This window comes from Manduca sexta, unplaced genomic scaffold, assembly GCF_014839805.1.
Source record: "Manduca sexta isolate Smith_Timp_Sample1 unplaced genomic scaffold, JHU_Msex_v1.0 HiC_scaffold_1346, whole genome shotgun sequence".
Lineage (NCBI taxonomy): Eukaryota > Metazoa > Arthropoda > Insecta > Lepidoptera > Sphingidae > Manduca > Manduca sexta.
The window spans coordinates 14788-39001 of NW_023592201.1; the positions used below are offsets into that span (position 1 = coordinate 14788).

General features: G+C 38.1%; 1 protein-coding gene and 1 pseudogene across 2 annotated transcripts; both read right to left on the reverse strand.

The window, feature by feature from the left end:
* Positions 1-1396: 1396 nt before the first annotated feature.
* On the reverse strand, positions 1397-24057 carry LOC119191329 (annotated as a pseudogene).
* Positions 11478-24113, reverse strand: LOC119188455. 2 transcript variants are annotated; one of them, XM_037445231.1, is made up of 4 exons: positions 24051-24113; positions 14396-15396; positions 13909-14139; positions 11478-12021 (listed from the first exon to the last, which is right to left on the reverse strand). In XM_037445231.1, the coding sequence occupies exons 2-4, from the start codon at positions 15140-15142 to the stop codon at positions 11836-11838; spliced, it is 1164 nt and encodes a 387-aa protein (XP_037301128.1). In that variant the 5' UTR covers positions 15143-15396; positions 24051-24113; the 3' UTR covers positions 11478-11835. The 2 variants fall into 2 exon arrangements, with proteins under 2 accessions (XP_037301128.1, XP_037301129.1); XM_037445232.1 differs by having other exon boundaries at positions 11713-12021; positions 14396-15195; positions 24051-24101.
* Between the last annotated feature and the right edge of the window lie 101 nt (positions 24114-24214).

Below are 24214 nucleotides of genomic sequence, written 5' to 3' on the forward strand. Positions count from 1 at the left end.
GTCTATCAAACGTTGAAACGTCATAATTTATTATGCTACCAAGTTTCGGTGTTTGTAAATTGTCATATTTATTTTATTTTTTGATAGTTATGTGATATTTAGTTAGCTTTGATAGTTATGTGATATGTAGTTAGCTTTTTTTATTTATAAACTATAAAAATAAATGTGTATTATAATGGAAATAACTACCTGTGATCAGTTTAATGTCTACCTTTACGTAAGTATATTATTATTCTGTGATTTCACATATTACTATTTAGATGGTAAAATATTTGAAGTAGATCTGAAAGTTTTTGAATTTAGACACAAAATGTTTGTTAGAAGAAAATAAACATTATATTTTACTGAATTTAAAATAGCACCACGATACAAGCAATAGTTAACGAATAACCTTTCTTGATTATAATTTAAATTGATAATTATATAAGTTTATCGTGTGGGTAGACTTAAACTGTTGGTCTGTTTGGCGATCGTGATACCTATTTCTATTACATTTACAGTTTCATTTTTACTTATATTTGTGATTAATGGAAGAAGAATTATCTACGTTTATTGTTCGATTTTATGAATGTTTCAATTATTTACGCATAATAGGTAATTTAGTAGGTATGTTAACGTTTGTTGATTTCGAATCAAGACTAATCCGTTGTCTTAGTTTTTGTTTTCCGATAAATTGCCCCCGTTATCTTAACTGACGCCAATTTTTTTTACACCGGGATACCTTTTGAAAAATTTCACCCTTCGCCACTGCACAGGACGGTCCCCTATTTTGACTGTTCGTCGTAAAAACGCGTTCCTGAAACTCTTACACTCCACAAGACCGCGGTTCTGTCCTCGCAGCCGAGGACCTCGCCACGTTCCCCGTCTTCCCGACCCTTCTAGCAGTACCGACCCGCGTGGCGACGCATAAGGCAATGGTTAGATTGTTAGTTTGCTACGACTACGCGCCTAATCATTAATGTGTCGTCCTCTTACAGTGACCGTCCTGAGCTGAGGCTCGTAACCGGTAAGTGGGTTGCCCTCAGCCTGGGCGCCTTATTTTGAGGCGTAGCGAGCGCCTAAAGCGCTAGCCCAAATTCTCATGCGTTTGTATAAGCCAACTTTTACCAGGCTAACAAACGTAGCGTCATGTTAAAATAAAAGCTTTTATTTTACATGGTATAAAACAAAGTTTTGTTAAATTAAAGTATATAAAATTTTTGTAGAGTATTTAAATAAAAGCTTATTTCTATATTTTTGTATATAGAATTTTTGTTTTAATGCGGCGGAAAGTCAAAACCGTTAGAATAATTGCAACAGGTATAGTTGTACTGGAAGTAATGGACTTGGCACAGTAAAGTCAATGTCTTCAGGATGGATAGAAGGGTATTTGCCGATTCTTTGTCATAAGCATTCATTTGTATTACGATTATCTATTTATTAAATATAACACATAATATTATAATTAAATAATAATAATAATATCCACAAGAGAAAACAAAAAATACGTGTTCTAAACGACAGTCAAACATTATGAGTAGCTGCGCACGCGGCACATGTAATTACTCAAACTCCCGTGGCGCCATCTAGCGTCACCGATAACATCTAGCGATCCTCGATATGTTAATGTTTTTACACAAGTCCCCAGCGTATAAAGTCGTCGACAACTCCGTTGATTCTCTCGCGGAGGATGTCGCTCGTGTTGTTCACCGCGAAGCTTTGCATGTTTAACTCCTTGTCCACTTTGGGGGCGTTCTCCTCGTCTATGGTGATCAGCGGCAACATTACCATCGCCAGAGGCAGCCCGGATGGAAGTTTCTGAAAATTTTATTAGCTTATTAGACACATACATACTCACGCCTTATATCTCCAAAGGGGTAGGCAGAGGCGCAACCAGTGCAACCACGTACGCCCGCGTGTATGACTGCGGGCTGATAGTAAGAAGAAAAAACCCAATATCACTTTGCTCAACCCGGGGATCGAACCCGAGACCTCAGCACTGCAATCATACCGTAATAGAACTGCCATCGAGGAAGTCATTACCTTATTTAATTTCATATGCTTATACGACGAAAATAAATCGACGTGTTAAAATGGATTAAAATATCTTTAAAACATACGAATGAAGAAAGAAGACAGAAAGATAGAAATTACATTTATTTGCAATTAAAGCAAGATGCATACTTCTAACAAACAAACGAAACAGTCAAAAGGCATTTAATGTTTGTTGCAGAAAAGGCTGCTAGTGAGAAATATGCTGGCAGTGAAGCCAACGCTGTTCTTCCGTTGGGCCGTTTGTCTGTTTGAATGGTGACGTGATAAAAAATATCAATAATAAAAAGATATGTGGTGCATCGAAATATGAGTGTTATTTTAATGATGCGTTGCTATTCAAACTGTCAAATCCAGTTGAAGATTAGGGGCATACTATTTTACAACCTTTTGGACTACCATTAAAGCAATATCGATACTTATTTCTAACTATAATTTCCTGAGATGATTTCAGCTATCGTTTCTTGTTTTAAGTATCTCAGTTCATTATCGTACCGACATTTGTGCGAGAAAGTCGTGTCACTAAGCGTTATCAGTTGTTTACGTCTCACAAGCAAACGCGCGCAGCGCTCGCTCCGCCGGGTTACTACCTGGCGGCCGGGCTTCGTATAACAATGAGATTTTTTTCATTTCTACCTCCATAATGAATAATAGTACAAGTGAGAATTCTGTGTTGGACAGTGCTGAGTGTTTAAAAGAATCGGAAATGGAAACATATCAAGAAAGTCACTATTCAAATCTGGAAGAATATATAGATGGCTCTTCAAGACGAAGCAAGAGAGAAAGAGAGGAAGAAGAACAAGAATGGAGAATAGTACAAACTAAAGAGAAAAAACTCAAATCAAAATCTAACGAAATTGAAATATACATTTCATCCAAAGAAAAGATGCCAAAACTGTTTGCAATGGCAAAAATATTAAAATCTCTTAATATCAATGGCATTGAACGAGTTAAGTTTTTATCTCCCTATAAGATCCGCGTTGACTTTAACAATGAAGATAATGCCTTAAAGCTAGAAAATAGCCAAGAACTTGATAAACAGGGGATGGCGAATCTATCGGGCTATGGAGATAAAGATGTCCTACGGCGTTATAAAAAACGTAGAGGTAGGATTAAACGATACCGAAATCTTGGCAAACATAATCTGCCCTAGCAATGCCGAAATAATCTCTGTGCATCGTCTTAATTGTCGCAATAGTGAAGAGGGCGGGTGGAAACCCAGTGAGTGTGTTCGATTATGTTTCAAGGGCTCGTTCCTACCAGGTTACGTCACCGTAAATGAACTAAGAATCAGAGTTGAGCCGTACATCTTCCCAGTTTCACAGTGTGGAAGATGCTGGAAATTTGGCCATATCTCTAAACGATGTCCGTCGAATAAAATTACATGTCCTAAGTGTGGTGGTGGACACACAAACTGCGACACCAAAAACTTCAGATGTGTGAATTGCAACGGCAATCATATGGCATTAGCAAAAACATCGTGCCCGGCGTTCTGTAGGGAAAAAAAGTTAAGAGAAATTATGGCGGAATTTAACTGCACCTATAGAATGGCTTTAACAATGTACGTGCCGCCAGCTTCTCATACAGCACGACGGAAGGAAACCGAAGGCGATCAAGTTAACAATAAGTACTTTTCAACAGACGACGTTCAACCTGGAAGTTCAACACCTATAATCGAAAAAACTTTTGCGGAGGTAGCCAAAACTAAAACCGGTAACATCAAGAAGCCTACATCATCTAAAAAAGCACAACGTAGACCTTCTTCACCTTATGTGTGGTCTGATGGCTTGGAAGAAAACGACACAGATAGTCCAGTTGAACAATATGCGAATGATGTGCCCACTGAAGAAAGAAAAGAAAAACAGTCCATATTCAGGAACTACTCAAAAAAATAAAAGATATACTATTTATTAGAGGTGTAACAATTCAGTCAAAGTTGAAGATGGTTATTAAAGCTTGCGTGGAATGGGTGGTATTACTAGTTGCTGATTATATTCCTGAGTGGCCTATACTGCAAACGATCCTAGATTTTATAACCTGTGAAAATGGATAGCACAACCTCTAACAAGGAGACGCTCAACATAATACAATGGAACTCTCAGAGCCTACGACCTAAAAGTACTGAATTTGAAGCACTAATGAATCAAGAAAAGATACACATAGCCATTCTTAGCGAAACTTGGTTTAATCCTGATAGCCCCTTCAGATTATCGGGATACACCGTATTCAGAGCAGATCGAGACGATGGATACGGCGGTACAGCAATCATGACACATTGTTCTATAAAAGCTTTGATATGCACAGATAACATTTCAAATTCACAAATACAAATAATACACATAAAATTACTTAACTGTCCTCACCTTAGAGACATAATTTCCATTTATTGTCCTTCATCAGTATACACAACAAAAGGTGATTGGGACGAAATTTTCTCAATATCAAAAGAAAAAGTTCTCATAGCCGGAGACTTAAATGGCCATCATCCCAACTGGTCCACTAAAACAGATGCAAGGGGCATCCAAATATTTGATGCCATTATGGACAATAACCTCTTCATACTCAATGGAAATATGAATACGCGTATTAAATTAATCGATGGACATATACAAAGAACCTCCCCAGATGTTACTATCGCGTCCACAGATTTAGCGTTTAAATTCAAATGGAGTATCATGAATGAAAACCTGGGGAGTGATCATCTGATAATTAGAATGGAACTAGAGGCGATTCATTTAACTTCAACGAAATACCGAAGGAACTTTAAGAAAGCTAACTGGAAAGAATATTCCCAGAAAATAAACTCTAAATTATCAAATTTAGAACTTCCTTTAGACCATCAATCTGCATATGATGTCTTTTTAAATATTATGAACAGTGTAGCTGATGAGTGTATTCCGCCAATTAAAGTATGTGAAAATCCTCTTCAAACAAAGAATTTTGTACCAAAACCATACTGGAACTCAAACCTATCCCACATAGTGGCACAGAGACGACTCGCACTATCTAAATTCAGGCGCAACCCTACTCCTGAAAACTTGGAAGATTTGCAAAGGAAAGTATGTGAAGCTCAAAGGTTAATACGCCAAAGCAAGCGCAAATCATTTCAAGAGTTCTGTAGCAACATAGACAGCTCCATTTCTCCAAGCAAAATGTGGAGAAAAATGAAATGGGTCAAAGGATATAAAACACAGACAAGTCCTATTGATCATGATAAGGCCTTACACCTGTTGAAAGATCTTGCCCCAGATTATGTTTCTCCATCTACTCCCATATATACTTCCGTGAACAGTTTTCTTTCTAAGCCCATTACCGTTGAGGAAGTTATAAACTCTGTTAAAAAGAAAACTGATACCGCTCCAGGCCAAGACAACATATCGTACTCTATGGTAAAACATCTTCCTCCCAAAGGTAAAATCATATTGACGTCCATCTACAATAGACTTCTATCTTCAAGTTTTGTACCGCAACAATGGAGGCAGGTGAAAATTGTACCTATTCCAAAACGAGGCGGGGAGTCCAATTCAAATGTAGGATTCAGACCTGTTGCACTCATATCTTGTCTTTGTAAAATACTCCACACAATTATAACACACAGGCTCGAATGGTTCCTAGAGAAGAATAAATATCTTTCACAAGATACCATTGGCTTCAGAAGATCCAGATCATGTTGCGATGGTCTCGCTAGGTTAGTGTCTCGGATACAGATAGCCTTCACTAAAAGCTGCCCAACAGTAGCCTGTTTTATAGATATTGAAAATGCCTACAATAATATCAATCTAATAGCTCTCTTAAATGTCTTAGATAACCTCGGGGTAGGCTATGTACTGTGTAACTATCTGTGGCAATATCTTCATCAGAGACAACTGAGTATTCAACTAGGAGATTCCAGGCACCTGAGTAGAACTACCGGTTCAGGTATTGCTCAAGGAGATCCTTTGTCCCCTTTATTGTTCAACATAGCTACAATCAAAATTTGTAAAAACATAAAGGATGTTCGCATACTGCAATATGCGGATGATTTTATATTGTACGAAAGTCAGAAAAAGCTTTCAGACTCCGTATCCCACATTCAAAGTTCATTAAACCACTTCCAATATATGATTACAGAATTAGGACTAAACATTTCTCAAAAAAAAACTAAGGTCTGCATTTTTAATAGAGGCAGAAACAGGATAAACATTCAACTGATAGTTAATAATAACGCTATAGAACAAGTCAACAATTTCAAATACCTTGGCATATGGTTGGACAGCTCTTTAAAATGGGGTAAACATATATCTGAGACATATAACAAGTGCACCCAGTTTTTAAACATCTTTAAGGTTCTGGCTGGGGCGAAATGGGGTCTACATCCTAAACACCTGCGCAAAATGTATATAGCCATTATTCGAAGTAGGATTGATTATGGTTCTTGTTTATATGGAAACAGTGCAAATAGCAACCTTATCAAACTAGATAGAGTACAAAACTATGCTATGAGAATTATCGGGGGCTTTGTTAAAACTACCCCAATCCATATAATGGAAAGTGAATTATGTCTCCAACCGTTATTCATACGTAGACTATATTTAACTGGTAAATACTATATACGCTCAAAATCGGTCTGTGATAATATTGTTTTAAAAGAACTAGAAGAGCTGTCCATCCAATGTCACGGGTCGTACTGGAAAAACAAAAAATTACCTCTTTTGATAATTATTCACAGAATATACAAAGACCTACGCATTTATTCAAGTCATACACCAGATATTTTTTCTATGGACACATGGATCAACAGTATTGATATAACAGACGTAGTGTCCACTGAAATTGAAGGTGTTAATAAGGCCAAAAGATTTACCAGTTCAGTAGAACTTAAAGCTAACTTTTAAAAATGGTAAGCAATCATTTTAGCTGTCATTATGTATTATATACAGATGGGTCAAAGGATAGTCAGGATTCGGGCGCTGCTTTCTTTGATCCTCAACTCAACATTATAACAAAATTTAAAATTAAAGCAAACATTTCCATTATAAACTGTGAACTTATAGCTATTTCTGAAGCCCTTTCATATATACTACACATTGATCAAGAGAATTTTGTGATTTTTTCTGACTCAAAGAGCAGTCTTCAACATCTGGCTCGTGTACCCTCGACTCTTCGAGGGCTCCCCGATAACCGTAGTAATTTTAAATACTTTATGCAAAATTCGTGCAATGAATAAGAATGTTACGATTCAGTGGATACCGTCACATTCGGGCATTATGGGAAACGAAATGGCAGATTTAGGGGCTCGACAAGCGGCCTATGAAGGTATAAATTACATAGCTGTACCGGTGTACTCTGGTGTACTTGGGTGTGTTAAAAATCTATGCAGACAAAGATGGAATGAGTATTATGAGGAACAATCGAAAAGTAAGGGAATATGGTACAAAACCATGCAAGCTGAGCCGCTTCGATACCCATGGTTTGAGAAAAGAAGGATTGATAGAAAACATGTAGTTGCTCTGTTGAGAATGCGTGCCGGTCATATCCCAACCAACACATTTGCACATTTGGTGGGAAAATCCAATACTCCAAATTGTTCAGTCTGCAAGGTTGAGAAGACTTACACCATGTGCTGGTGGAGTGTGAACGGAGCGCACCGAAAAAGACAAGATATGTTTCGCGGAAGTTTGGATGTTGGAATTTGTAATAGCATATTAGCTTTCCCTTTATCAGATGAGGCTTGGAAGCTATGCACTTTGTTATTTGTGCGCCTTAATATGGAATAGTTTATAAGTTACACATTTATATGTCAATATATATTTTAGCAGTAATTTAAATGTAACATTGTACTCTGTTGGCTATACAGGGGTGACATAATCACATCGAATGTAGTGATTAAACCCCTTTTCTTTAAATAAACAAGAATAAAAAAAAAAAAAAGTATCTCAGTTAACTTTTTTCGTTGCTAATTTGAGGGTAAACAATTGTCAACAATTTTCGGCTAGAATATTTTGTCGCTGGCGCAACATGCACCGTGTATGGCACGCCACGATGCTATATTCAATACAAACGTTGCACACGTATGATACGCTGTGTCGGGGATAGTAGTCCGTATCGTGTTTCTTTCCACGGAAACGGTGTTTCCAGTCACGACTGATACCTTCATAGCACTGCTTTATAAAATTTCACCAATTTATCGTAACTCACCGTTTTATATTCAAAGTCGAAGTCCTCCCTGGGATAGATCTCATCAGGGTTGAGAGCCAGTCTCTTCATGGCTAGGCTGAGCTCCTTGTAGTAGTGGTCCAGGAGCTGTTCGTAGTACTGGTCGCGGAACTTCTTGTCGGTGCCGGAGAATATGAAGTACAGCAGATCGACGACCGGTGAGGCTCCCCGAATAGTTTGATAGTCTATAATTTTTACCTCCACGCCTCCATCCTGAAAATTACATACTAAAGTCATTTTCAATTAATCCGGGCCCTATCTAATGGGGGATGGAACAGGCGGGCAAATACCTAAATCAGGAAAATGGACGGATAGAAAATATATTTTTTTTAAATTACCATATTTAGCAGCCTAAAAAACTACTTACTTACTTTGGAACTACTTACTTACTTTGTACTTTCTTTGGAATAACAAAGAAATTACCTTTTTGCATAAGTTATATGGTGTTAATGTAAAGGGTAGTGACTAGTGACTATTATTTTTGCCCGGAGCGGCCAAGTAGCTAGCTCGGGCTGTGAAATTATGTGTTCTGTCGCAAACTCCTAACATTACCTGACACGTTAATTCAAAAATAAACGTATGATGAAACCTGACATTATAATGCAGTTTAATAGTTGTAGTGTATAAATGTTACTTAATCTCTTTTCTTTGCTAATAATATGAATAAAATCGATCATGTTTGTTAATTACTGCTAATTCTAAGAATTATATTAAAACTGCATGTTATTCTGATTGCTTGAATCGTAGTGTGTACTCACCTCGTGTACTTTGTACATTTGGTTGCTAACTCTATTGTCGCAATGTGCTAGTACCTTCAGTTTCACCGGTTTAAACATATCATCGTCATCCAACGTCCCAACGGATGCTATGAATGCTTCTACTCTACTTCTATTTTCTTCCTTAATCAAATTAACTCCCTTGTTAATGATATCGATGAAATGTTGAGTAGTCTCTTTATCCAATGAGAATATTAAAGCTCCCACATATTCATTAAATTCTTCCTTGTTTTCTTTCTCAAATGCGACAGACAGAGCGTGAAACTTAGCGATTTCCTCCACAGCCTTGGAGGCGTAGTCCCAATCCACCGACTTCATCCTGTCGTACACTGTGAACCCTTGTGCCGACAAGTCCTCCAACACGAGCACTTCTTCATACAGCTTGCTGCTGCATCCGTAACACTTCGGCGCTACAAACCGCTTGTCCTGCGGCACATTGTGCTTCTCTTGAAGGTTTTCGTAAATTTTCATAAGCTTTGTGTAAAAATCGTTTTCAGTTTCAAATATTCCGAAAGCCTTTCAATTTGTTTTCTGAATTTTTCTCCGACAGCTGCTACTTTCGCGAACAGTTTCAGCTCATTGTCTCCGTGGCTGATGACGGCCTGGAACAGCTGGGTGGTGAAGTTGGCTCCGCCGCTGCTGATAGGCTGTATCTTCACTCGAGGAGCGTCGAGCGCTCGCTCAGCGATTATCTTGTTCAGTAGCTCGATAAGTATTTGTTCATGTTCTGACATGGTTCGTGCTGCGACTGAAACAACAATACGATTTAATACAGGCAATTAGTTCTATATTGATTATGTCGAGGTTTATATAAAAAGTATAATCTTATCTGTATTGTCCTAATAAGTAATACGTAATAAGTATATTAGCATCAAATTGATGTAGTATATCATATCACATCATTTGATAAGTCATCGACGTTGACATGTTTGTTATCAGTGTATTTTTTCATTATATATTATTATAATTTCGTATGTTTACGCGAATGTTAAATATCGAAATAAAACTACTTTTGGCGGATTTTATCGCGTTTCGTAGAGTTTGCGACCTTCATGGTCACGGCGCGGTTTGAGGTGTTGTTCGTCCAAAAAGTTACAATAAGTTTTTATATAACATGTTAAGGACCAGACTCACAATTACTGACTAAATACTGATCACATACTACTTCATCACGACTTCACACAAAAGGCACGCTTTAATCTTTGCTCCCAAATAAAGGTTATAAAATTAGTACTTTCTAGTATGTACATTAGCCGTTCAATACCATTGTTTCATAAGATAACTGTCAAATAAAATTTACTTGAAACTTTGGAATTCGCTCTTGATGTTGTTTTAATTCGTAACTTTCTTATGTTTGATTGCGAACATTATTTTATCTGTAACAAAAAATACTACAAAATCAAAATTGGTTAAAAATTAAGCATTTATTCATATTTATTTTATTGTGAGCAAAAGTGAGGGCGCAGTGAGATTAATACGCTATCTCCTTCGCACGCACATATCATTACGGCTGGTGACACTCGTTGACGTCATAGTTTGCCATTTATCTACTTAATGCTTGACATGTTAGCCCGCTAACATGACAGTTACATGACATTACGCGTGTCACGGGAATATAACCTTATTATTTATTTATTACATAATAAGGTTATTTTTCCGTGACACGCGTAATGTCATGTCATGTTAGCCGGCTAATATTCCAATCATTCCAATGGCAAATGGGTTAAAATATTATTTCTACCCCTTACACGAAATGTCAAAGCTTTATAACTTTATTATAATTATGTGGATTTTTTAAATTTTCTCGTTCTCTAGATATATAACTACCTTTTTTTAAATTAATCTATTAATTATTCAACTACCCCCAATTGCAAGTTGTCACAACTCACAGCATGTACAATGAACTAAATGAGTAAAAGGAAATAATATTACCTATAAGAATCAATTGCCGCCAGATTTTTGTTTCGTGACATTAAATTAGGTAAAATCTAATACGAATAAACAATAATTATTTATCAAAATAACTAAAATAATACATATATTTGGTACACATACTCACGCATTTAATGGTAGGTACCTTAATTATTTCTACTTCGTACCTGTCTATGTTAAAATATGGTGTTTTAGGGTAAAGCATCACCGTATAGGAGACAAATTCCTATCCCACAAACTCAAGTGTATTTTATTATTACCATAAAGAACTCACACAGAAAAAGGTTGCTGAACATGGGAATCCTACCATTTCCCCAGTTGGCGCAGCGGGCGAGAGATAAAAAAATACGAAACGCCTGCACCACAGTCTACGTAAGCCCAAGGCTTTTTCTAGGGTGGCCAAAGACGTCCCACCCTTGCTCCCCATCCTAGCTAAGCCCATGATCCCTCCCTGGAATTTAGGGTTCATATACCTAAATTGTCATAAGAATTTAGAACAACGTTAATGATATGGACAGGGTTCTTAAATGAAGAGCCAACACGCGCAAACTTAACATATAACTATAATAAAACATAATATAAAAAATATTACATATAATTTAAAAAGTATTACAACAATGTACATACACCGAGACACACCCGAATCATGCAAAAAATACCCGCTGAATGAAATATCCCATGCCTGCGCCGGCGAGGCGCCTCTCGCTTTCTTTGCCGCCACGCGTATTTACATAGGATAAATTATTTTTCGCGAGCGCGGGAGTGTTTGAGTTGTACATTTTTGCTACTTAGTAGCGCTAATAGTCGTGCTACTTATAACAACCAATAAGGAAATAAACATTGTTATCGTGCTGCCGCCCCGCTCGTGGGTGAAAATCTGTTTTTCATTTAGTTGAAGGTATCATAGGAATCCCCATCGAAGAAAGTCATTGACAACACCATTAAGTCGCTCTGAGAAGACATCGCTGGTATTATCCAACACAAAGTTGTTTATATCCAAGTCTTTGTCCACTTTGGGAGCATTTTCCTCATCTATGGTCACCAATGGCAGCGTAATAACAGCCAAGCTCAACCCGAATGGAAGTTTCTGGAAGAAATTTTGTATACGTTAATTTTGAAATTAAATTCTTAATTCAAAAATATTCTAATGTATATTTAAAATGGCTATAGAAAGGTTTTATAATTGACTGATAACGTAATAGAATATAACAACAAAGAAACTTAAATATGTTTATATAGACAATCTTAATTATAATTATCATTAGGGTAATCGCAAGTAAGCGGCGATAGCCTAGTTGGTTGTGGAACGGACTGCCGAGACGAATGTCCGCAGGTTCAAATCCCAAGGGCACACACCTCTGACTTTTCTAAAAAAAATATGTGTGTATTCTTTGTGAATTATCGCTTGCTTTAAAGGTGAAGGAAAACATCGTGAGGAAACCTGCATACCTGAGAAATTCTCTATTGGAATTTTCGAGGGGGTGTGAAGTCTACCAATCCGCACTAGGCCAGCGTGGTGGACTAAGGCCCAATCCCTCTCAGTAGTAGAGAAGGCCCGTGCCCAACAGCGGGACAGTATATTACAGGGCTGATATATTTATTTATATATAATCGGAAGTAAAGTTCACTATAGTCTAGTTGGGAATAGATTGGTTTACAGAGATGGATGTCCGCAGGTTCAATACCCGAGGCACACAAATCTGACTTTCAGAAGTTATGTCTGTATTGTTCATCAATTGTTGTTTGCTTCAACGGTGAAGTACAACATCGTGAGGAAACCTACATAAAATTCTTCAAAACGACCCTCAGAGGTATGGGAAGCCTTCCAAACTGCATAAAGCTATTTTGACGGACTAAGGTCTAAACTCTCTTATTTGGAGGCCCGCATACAAGGCTGGTATTATACATCTAAATATGGAAAAGTGACACGTGAAACTAAGGCCCTGACATTGCTGAAGTGTATGGGCCACGATAACCACTTACCATCAGGTGGACCGTTAGCTCGTCAGTCTTCGCAGGCAATAAAAAAAAGTACGCGGACCTCTTATGTGATGTCTTGTGGTAGAGGCATACTCGTGTTCAGTTCGATTCGTACATACCTTGACTTTTTTTTTTTTTGTTTTCGCGGAGAAAGTGCCTTATTACTACTGCCCAGCCTTCGTGGGGGGCGACTGAGCGGTTATGCTGGGGTAACCGTGCCTTACGGCCCGGCGTTGAGCCGCCCGGATTTGATGGTGACCTTCAGGCGAGCGCCGGGCCGAGTCCCTAACCTTATATACAACTTAACCTATGCACGGCCTACCAGCTAAAACTCCGCGGTGGCCCTCTTCGGCGCATTAGGGACGGCTCCGGGCTTCCTCTGACGTTGAAGTGTCTAGACCGCAGCCGCCCCTGCGCGGTGCCGCCTTGCGGCCCGTCTCCTGTAGGGGGGGGCGTACTCAGAAGCCCCCGCGCACCGAAGGACGCCCTCGGCGTCTACGGCAGTGTGAGGCCAACAGCACACTGCCGTCCATCCCGGGGGTCAACCGAAAGATGTGCAAAAATGCACAAAAATGCACTAGGGCGGACAGCCCCCTGCTGCCCGCCGACGACCCCCTTCGTGGCCCATATTAGTCGCCTCTTACGACAGGCAGGGGATACCGTGATGGAATTCTCCAAACGCCCCCATTCCACAAGGCGGGAGACGCCGGTCAGTCGTCCACCCGGCGCCTCCTACGTCTCCTCTGACGGCGGGAGGGATCCTCCCTCTCTCTATCCCTCTCGGCACTCTCCTTCTGCGAGAGGACCACCTCACAGAAGTGGGCCACCGCATGCCAGGCCTCCGGGCTGCCGACCATGGAAGCAACTACGGCCGGCAGCGAGAAGATACTTTGACTTGCGCTTGCCTTTAATAATGTGGCACAATCACTCAATGTGTGTGTGTCCATTTACTAAAACTTAACTAATGAGATTTGACCTAATTAATGTCACTCACTGTTTGGTATTCAAAATTGAAGTCCTCCCTCGAATAGATCTCATCAGGGTTGAGGCCCAGCCGCTTCATGGCAAGGCTGAGCTTATTGTAGTAGTGGTCGAGGAGTCTGTCGTAGTGCTCCGCGCGGAACTTCTCATCCGTGCCAGAGAAGATGAAGTACAGCAAGTCGAGGGCCGGAGACGCTCCTCGGATGGTCTGATAATCCACAATCTTGACCTCTACTCGACCGTCCTGTAAGTAATAAAAGTACCAATTAGAAAAAACTACATGCCGACAAGTGAAAATATGATTAAAAAATGTCAGTTATTACGGACATGTTATAATTTTGTATAGAAATATATTTTAAAGAGATAATACGCTTTTTGCTTGTAACTTTTGATTCTAAAATCAGGCAAGTCGGGGATCTTACCGTCGCAAGATCTGGAAAATTCTAAGAATTATAGTAAAAACTACTTGTTATCCTTATTGGTTGATATTATGTACTCACCTCGTGTACTTTGTACATTTGGTTGCTAACTCTGTTGTCGCAATGTGCTAGTACAGTAAATTTTGCTGGTTTAGATATTTCATCGAAACTCTTCCACGAAAAGGTAGCTAAAAACGCTTCTAGTCTACTTCTATTTTCTTCCTTAACAACGCTGAGTCCCTTTTGAATTATTTCGTCGAACTGTGGATTCTCTGAATCCCACTTAAATGTTAATTCTGACAAGTATTTGTCAAATTCTTCTTTATTTTCATTCTCAAATGCGAAAGATAGGGCGTGGAACTTAGCGATTTCTTCCACAGCCTTGGAGGCGTAGTCCCAATCGACCGACTTCATCCTGTCGTACACAGTGAACCCTTGTGCCGACAAGTCCTCCAACACAATGACTTCTTCATACAGCTTCCCGCTGCATCCGTAACACTTCGGCGCTACAAACCGCTTGTCTTGCGGCACATTGTGCTTCTCTTGAAGGTTTTCGTATATTTTCATAAGTTTGGTGTAAAAATCATTTTCTGTTTCAAACAGTCGGAAATCTGGAAGTTGTTGTCTGAATTTTTCTCCGACAGCTGCCACTTTTGCGAACAGTTTCAGCTCATTGTCTCCGAGGCTGATGGTTGCCTGGAACAGCTGGGTGGTGAAGTTGGCTCCGCCGCTGCTGATCGGGTGTATCTTCACTCGAGGAGCGACGAGCGCTTGCTCGGCGATTATCTTGTTTAGTAGCTCGATTAGTATTTGCTCGTGATCTGACATGGTTCGCGCTTCGCTACGTTAGGTACTTAATAATATTAACAAATGGCTCCAATCTGTTTGTGTCGTGTATTAAATAAAATTTATGTTATCTTATCTTGAAATCTCAAGGATATACGTGTTTATAATTTTATTATTGATTATAATTTATTTGTTTTACACCACAACATTTTATGATAACCACGTACAATTACATATTATGTCTCTCAGCATAAGTACATAATTATATCAGTAAAATGCCGCCACCGGTAAATCTTCTAACGACATATATAAAATAATAATACCAGCTCTGTATCATACGAGATTAATTTTTGTATACCATAAAGGCGAAACACCCAAATTAGATTTTGATGTAAAAGATCACATAAAAATACAAAATAATTAGAACCGCCGCCCGTGCCGCCGCAGGAGCGACCGGGACGTGTGCGGGGCCGCAGGGTGCGGAAGGGTGTGCTTGTACCGGTCGGCTGTAGTAGTAGGTATTAGTGAGCGACCGACATGCGCCGAAATTTTATTAATACAAAAGGTAATATGTTTTAGATTAATATGTTTTTAGAGACAAAATATAAAATATTATCTTAAAAACTTGTGCAATGGATTGTGCTACTGATTCTCGGCAAACTAATTTCGGCTTTGTAATATACTAAAAATAATGATGTATACTCTCCCATGACTGCTGGGCACGGGTCTCCTTTACTGCCGAGAAGATTTAAGCTCTTAATCCACCACGCTGGCCTAATGCAAATCCGCAGAATTTACATACATACATGAGCAAAATGATACTGACTTTTCTACTCAGTATTTGCCGAAAATCTGAAATTAGTGTCTGATATGGCGATTGGGTTCTCCTATCTTATCATGGAATAGAATACACACGGCGAAAAATGGCTGCACTAGTTGTGCTTCTGCCTACCCCTCCAGGGATAAAGGCATGACATATGTTTGTATTTTACTACGCCTAGAGAATATACACAAGCAATATGCATGACAGTACAAAAGCTAAATAATTTAAGTCGATTTTAAATTGAGTTTCGAATGGAGAGCTTTTGGAGATACTTTTTTATAAATGCACTCTACATATTATCATCTTGAACTAATTTTGTAAAGAGCAACGCTGGAGTTTCTTGCCCGTTCTTCTCAGATGGAACGTGCTTTCCAGAAAGGCGGTGGTGATTTATGAAATCGAATGTTTATAGGTTACAATGAATAATGTAATGACAAGTCATTCCTTGGTAATCTCGATTCCTTTCGCTTAAAGTCGGCGACACATCCATGAGTCTTCTAATTGCCCTCCCACGAGAAAACGGCCTTGAGCATTTGTTTTATACCGTTATGGCGCACGAATCGCAGACGGAAATATATTGCAAATATTTACGAACAATTACTTTAAAAACTCATAACGGTCCGTCTGAAAAATTTCAACTACCAAAACATAGTGTTGGTTGCTAAAAACATTATGCGTAGGTACTTTAGGACATGCACGGAATCAACAATTTTATTGGCATATTTATTATGAAATGAATAAAACAATATACACGTCATGAGAAAATGTTTGAAACAACTAAAAGAAAAATAACATAATAGCTTAAACAACACTGTTAATAGTAGAGGAACCTCGTGCTAAACAGAAGACAATATATAATTCATTTATATTTAATATGTACCTACAACGTAATGCGGGTTATAAATCGAAAACTATACTAAGATCGTTCAGTTCAGATTGTAAGGCTGAGGAAATTACTCATAGTTGTACTAAGCTTACACAAACTGCATGCAAGTAGGAAATAATACCTTCGTATGGTGGCTAAGACAGACTAACCTCAAATATGGTCTGCAACGCGCGTAACTATACAGTAACAGATGTATTAAAGCACTCAAAAACGTGTCCACCGAAATGTTTATAAATAATTCCGTCGACATTTATTTCGCACTCATTCATACTAACGAGATAAACTAGAATTATCTAAACAAGCGTGAGATAGCGTAGTGTCACCGAGTGTTACGAGCGGTGTAGTCGCTAGCCGGCAGTCGCAGCTCGCTCGTCAGCCATGCCGGACGCAGAAACTATCCTCCGTGACCTCCTCCACAAAGCGTTCGGCGGCGCGGACGTCCACGTGAAAGCGATCACCAGCGGCGGCGCCAACTACACCTCCGCGCTCTACACCGTCACCGTGCCGCAGAATGGACAGTCACTCAAACTATTCGGTAAAGTCGCCATCATCGGCGAAAAGATGAGAGCGGTCATGAACGCCGAAAACCTCTACAGCACAGAGCAATACATTTACACCAAAATACAGAAAGTATTCCACGAATTGCAAGAGAAACACGACATACCACAGAAATACAGGTTTGTTTTCCCGAAATTTTACGGATGCACGGCTGAATTAGGCTCCGAGACGATACTGCTGGAAGATCTGACCATACGAGGGTTTGGAGCTTACGACAGACTACAATCTGTGGATTGGGAGCATGCCGCGAGCTCTGTGACGGCGATGGCGCGTTTCCATGCGTTGTCGTTCGCGTACAAGAATGAATATCCAGAAGATTATGAGGAAGCTACTAAAAGATTAATGCACAAATATGATGCTCCGGAAGACGAGAGCTCCTTGAAAGTGTGGGAGAAGATAATTGGCGGAGCCTTGAGTGTAGTGGACGACGAGACAACTCGCGACAAGCTGGCGCGACTTCTCACCACGGAGAATGCTTCCGAAGAATTCGCTAAGTACAAAATGCCTCTAAGTGTTGTGGTGTTGACGCACGGTGACTACAGGCCCAGTAACTTGCTGTTCAGGAGAGTGGTAAGTTATTGCGAGTTTTATGATTATTGTCTTCTAATTTTTCGCCTGTGCTGAGCGATCTAAATGAATTTAACTGTGTGAAAAAACTAGAGGTATCACTAACACTTCTAATGATCTTATTTAAAATTAGCTACAAATAAATGAATAATTAACTAAAACGAAACAACACTTTACATACAACTCTTTATTTAAATAAATATATAATTTCAACCATACTAATAATGATTAGGTATTATTTAATAATGACGAAAGAAGTTTCAAAAACAAGAAAAAAATATGTGTTATGGTTGACTACTTCGGTGGAATAGTAGTATTACGTGCGCGGTATGACAGCGCTCTGAGCTCATGCGTTCGAACCCCGAGTCGGGTAGTGTTATTGCGTTTTTTTGCTCATATGAGTCTGGATTCTGGAATTTTTGCCCGATATAGCGATAGGCTCGCTCGCTATTACATCATGGGATGGAAATTATATTATGAAAAGTGGGTGCCCTAGCTGCACCTCTGCCTATGCTTTCGGGGATAAAGGTGTGATGTGCTAAGCTTATAAAGATATATTGGGTACAAAGTAAACAAAATTTTGTGAGTAAAATATATCTTTACGATTGCTTTACATTTAAAATAAAACTATTTTACGGATTTTATCACGATTTTTTTATATTGTTATTATCTCCCGACGTGTTGATATGACTTTGCAGCCTTCGTGCTCACGGGACAGTCTGAGATGTTGGTCGCCGCACAAAAGTCAAAATTACAATATCTACCTACATTTTACAATCATTCAACATTTTATTTTTAGCTGTTGGTGGTCCGATCTACGCAGAATGAGTCTTGAAGTCTAAATTATAATATAAAAAAACACGATAAAATCCGTAAAATAGTTTTATTTTAATGTTTCACATTCGCGCAAACATTTACTTACTAACCTTATTAATTAGTGTTGCCACTGCAAAGGTTCTTTTGATACGTATAAAAATCATTTTATTTTTTCGAAATTCGAAATTCAAATAATCAGAAAAACCAAACGTGTTTTTTGCTTCTCAGACGAAATAACCAATAACGCGCTATGCAATTAGGGTTATCGTTGATACCCCAGTTTGAGAGCACTCCGTATAACCGGAACTAACTGGATAACCAGACCATTCCTCACGATCAGGTTGGCTTTCACCAATGTCATTGTTATGGCATTCATGTCTAGTATGGTATTTACAGAATCAGGTTGTCCTATAATTACTTTAAAGTCCTAGAATTGGCACAGAGTTAGCAACAAATCCTCGCCCAAGCATATCTATTCGTGTCCCTTATAACTAAGTGTAGATGTACAAAGCAGGGTTTATTTTACATTAAAAAATTATCGTGTAAATGACTTGCAGTTTTGCACGTGTTCAACTATATTCCTTGTTGATTGTATCCACATTCATCATGACTCATTCTTATTATCTCTTGCAATGTTAAATAATGTGATTATCAGATTACGTTACCTCAAAACAATATATGGCTTTTAGTTTTACATTATCTGATAAAGAATTTTCAGATCTCTAATTACATAACTATTGTTATAACGTTTTAAGAAAAAGTAAAAGAAATATCGGCCGGCGATAGCCTAGTTGGGTGAGGAAAGGACTGCCAAAACGAATGTCCGCCGGGTTCAAAACCCAAGGGCACACACTTGTGACTTTTTTAAAATGATGTGTGTATTCTTTGTGAACTATCACTTGGTTTAACGGTGAAGGAAAATATTATGAGGAAACCTGCATACCTGAGAAGTTCTCTATAAGAATTTTGAGGGTGTGTGAAGTTACCAATCTGCACTAGGCCCGCGTGGTGGACTATGGCCTAATTAATCCCTCTCAGTGGCAGCGGAGGCCCGTGCCTAGCAGTGGGACAATCAATAATATAGGACTGATATTATTATTTATTAATATAAAAAATAAGGGAAATTTTAATATAATAATAATAATATCAGTCCTGTATTATATACTTGCCCACTGCTGAGCATGGGCCTCCTCTACTACTAAGGAAAATTTAAAACTTCGGCATAAAATAAATGTGATTTTTTATTTCAATGTAACTAGTCGCTTTACGTGTTATTTCCAGATATCATCATTCAACTGTTTGTCATAGTTGACAATGACATAACAATATCAGTATAGTTCCGAGTAATCGCCAAATTAATTAGGTCACTCGCTAAAAACGGCACGTTACGCCATACCGCGGAGATCACATCCTTAACAGATTATGAATGACTTGCGGATTTTTAACTACGACCATTGCTGTTTTTATCATAATTTATTATCTACGAAAAGATGTATTATATATATTTAATTTTTTAATCATTCTTTATTTTTAACCCACTTCAATAAAGGTGTTAAAATCAATACGTATTTTTTTTATACTCAACAGCATTCGTTTTGGCAAGCATCTCTCGCGAGTAGTTTCTATCGGTACAAATATCTTGAATACTACTTGCTATATATAGATATAACGTAGTTCTCTACGTACAGGGCTACTATAATCATATCTCTATTACATTTTAAATTACTATTTACATGTCGTAGTTCATATTCAAGGCCCATAGACGGAAGACTACAATTTAGAGATAATATACCAGATGAAACGCGCAGTACACGTTAAATTGCAAACACAATATAAGTACTACCTATTGTGTTTACTTAATGTATGATTGAAAAGGACAACAAAACAAGTGACTTGCACGTCTAGATGACTGCTCGTAAACAATACCTTGAAAAACTTCAAAGAATGCAATGAAAATCTTTATACTATGAAAATATTTTCACATTTTTTTTTGTTTAAACTTATAAGGTTTTAAGTAATGCTTTATCATTTATGGACAGACGTTATCTATACTATTATATAAAGCTGAAGAGTTTGTTTGTTTGTTTGTTTGTTTGAACGCGCTAATCTCAGGAACTACCGGTCCAAACTGAAAAATTATTTTTGCGTTGGATAGCCCTATGTTCGTGGAGTGCTATAGGCTATATATCATCACGCTATACCCAATGGGAGCGGAGCAGTAATAGCTAATCTCAGGAACTACCGGTTCAAATTGAAAAATTATTTTTGTGTTGGATAGCCCTTTGGTCGTGGAGTGCTATAGGCTATATATCATCACGCTATACCCAATGGGAGCGGAGCAGTAATAGCTAATCTCAGGAACTACCGGTTCAAATTGAAAAAATATTTTTGTGTTGGATAGCCCTTTGGTCATGGAGTGCTATAGGCTATATATCATCACGCTATACCCAATGGGAGCGGAGCAGTGGTAGCTAATCTCAGGAACTACCGGTTCGAACTGAAAAAATATTTTTGTGTTGAATAGCCCTTTATTTGTGGAGTGCTATAGGCTATATATCATCACGCTATGACTAATAGGAGCGGAGCAGTAATGGCTAATCTCAGGTACAACCGGTTTGAACTGAAAAAATATTTTTGTGTTGGATAGACCTTTGTTCTTGGACAGCTATAGGCTATATATCATCACGCTATGACCAATAGGAGCGTAGCAGTAATGAAACATGTTGCAAAACGGGGAAAATGTATTAATTAGTTTTAGAGCATCCGCTGCGTGCGCTGCGTAAACGGTTAAAGTAATTCAACAATAATGTATGACGGGATTGTTCCTCTTAAAAGTTCTACAAAAATATATTATAAACCAAAAAGTCCCCCGGCTGCATCTGTCTGCCTGAACGTGTTAAACTCAAAAACTACCCAAAGTATTAAGATGACATTTGGTATGGAGACAGTTTGAGACCCTGGGAAGAACATAGGCTCCCAGGAAATTATACAGCGTGACTTTTATAACGGAAAACTTTTGCCCGAAAAACTTTATAACGCGGGCGGAGCCGCGGGCAAAAGCTAGTTTATTATACGAACGGTATATGGGATGACCTACACTTTAGTCTTCCCCGTGACCATGAAGACTGTAAAGTTTTGGAATCGTCAGGAAATCATAATATAAAAAACCATGATATATTTCGAAAATAGTTTTATTTTGTAATGTTGAGCTACACTGCGCAACTGTATATTTTAAACAAATGGTTTACATTTTCTTCGTAAAATGGCATTAAAGTAATCCAATATTTTCGAAGAAGTAGCTAGATTCGCAATACACCACAATGTCATAGAGTGTAAGCTCATCGTAAAATATGTTTTTTCCTGACCTAACCGAACTACACAGTCTGAATTAACTCTTGCTAAATCTATGGTACGCAATACCAATTTTTAAGTGATTTGTCCTCGTTTTGGGATAGTGGGTTAACAGCTGGTATTTCCTGTAGCCGGTGCCACTACGGTAACTGTAAATAATACGAGGAAGTCTTTCGCGCTCAATCGAAACAGTATAAGGCAATTCCAAATTTTTTAATGCGTGCTATATAATAAAGGCATCGACAAATTCATAATATTCTATTTATTACTTTATCATACTGTTATTAAAAAGCCCTACGATACGAAATATATTTTTTCGGAAATTTCGCTTCATATCTATTTGTTTTAGTACGTCAAAACGAACTATATATATGTTTACAAATATTACAAGTAACATTGGTCGCTTTGACACGGGAGCGTGGGTAACCTCTTCTCACGCACAAACGGTCACTTGGCAGTTGACGCTCGCTTCGCCGCGTAAAAGTTTGACGTAAAAACCCTATCTTATTTTAGGTTTTATTTCTTTTACAATATTATACTTGAAAATATGTATATTTTAATAATATTAATCGTCACATTTTTATAGGTTAAAATACTTGATAGAATAATTTATTATAAAAATAAAATCAAATAACATTTATAATCAAATTAAATCCCATGTATATACAACCAAATGGTAGTTAACTCGTGTGGCATAATTTCATTACGATGTAGATACTAATAACTGCATAATTTCGTAATATAAAAACAATATATCTATTCCATGTGCTTCTCAGGGTTACAAACTATCTCTACACCAATTTCATCGGAATTCGTTCAGTGGTTCATTCTTTAAAGTGTAACTGACTGACTATGGCATTTATAATATAAATATGGATTGCTAAAAACTCTAGAATGATCGATCAAAGTACGACAAGAACGTTTTAAGTTTCTACCGCTTTTTTCCTTGACATTTATCTGTGTCGTAACATTCAACCAAAATAAGTTTTTTACCTTCTATTCATACTAATACGTAGTTATTTTGTTTACGTTTCCCAATTATAACTGTTTTTTGTATAAAAAAACATTAAAAATATGCTATTTTTTTTATTGGAATAAAGAATTAAGTGAGACAAAATATTTAAATAAAAAAATAACAAAAACTGTTCAACAAAATTATTGGCGATTGATATTAGATAGAAACTTGGAGAAGTAGATAAATTATCTAAGAATGGAAGGTGTAACTGTCAAATAAGAGAAAAGCCAGAGAAATAAGTTGAGCCCTTCATCGCTGAATACGTGAAAGGAGGGAACGATGAGAAACGCGCGACTTTAACTCGCTTAAAAACATTGTGGATATAGACCCTAATATTTACGAAACTTTTACTGGTCCCTATTTTGCTAGACGTAGGGTGAGGAAGGCTGTTAGAAACATTTTTAGACATCCTAGAGGAACCTTTTGCGCTTACAGGGGCGTACAACCTTACTTGAATTCGATGACCATTTTTGTGCTCCCGCCAATTGACCCCAAACCGAGGAAATCCGTGGCTACGCTAATGCTAAGTACGGGAAATATTAGTTATGGTGCATTGTTGATTAATGTTTAGTGACGATTACGGTCGAGGTGAACCAATCCGCACTAAGTCAGCGTGGTGGAAATGCCATGCTTTTACAATAAAGGAGGAGGTTCATGCTCAGCAGACAGTATATACAATACTGGAATTGTTACTATTACTATACGGTTCGTTGCAGGAGATTCTGACATTGATTATAATTGGAATGTCTAGTTTATTATATTATGTACCGCACTTGATAACAGCCATACACAAGGCGTAAGGATCCGCGTAGACTCTGTCAACTTGTAGCATCACACATATTTTGACAATAATGAATTTATTTAACACAACTCTCAATAAACTGTGCATAAGTTAAAATCTCGAAAACGTCTGCGCGGCGTTTTAAATACTCACGTTTATTGGTATAATAGACAAGACGGAATTTGCCCAATGTCGACACAACGTCGCATCGCGTCGGCACACGCGGTACTGGCGTATAATGTAATAACTACTGCCATGAACAACTAGAACTAGCAATTTAAACGGATTATCTTTATTTATTACACCGTAACGGCGAA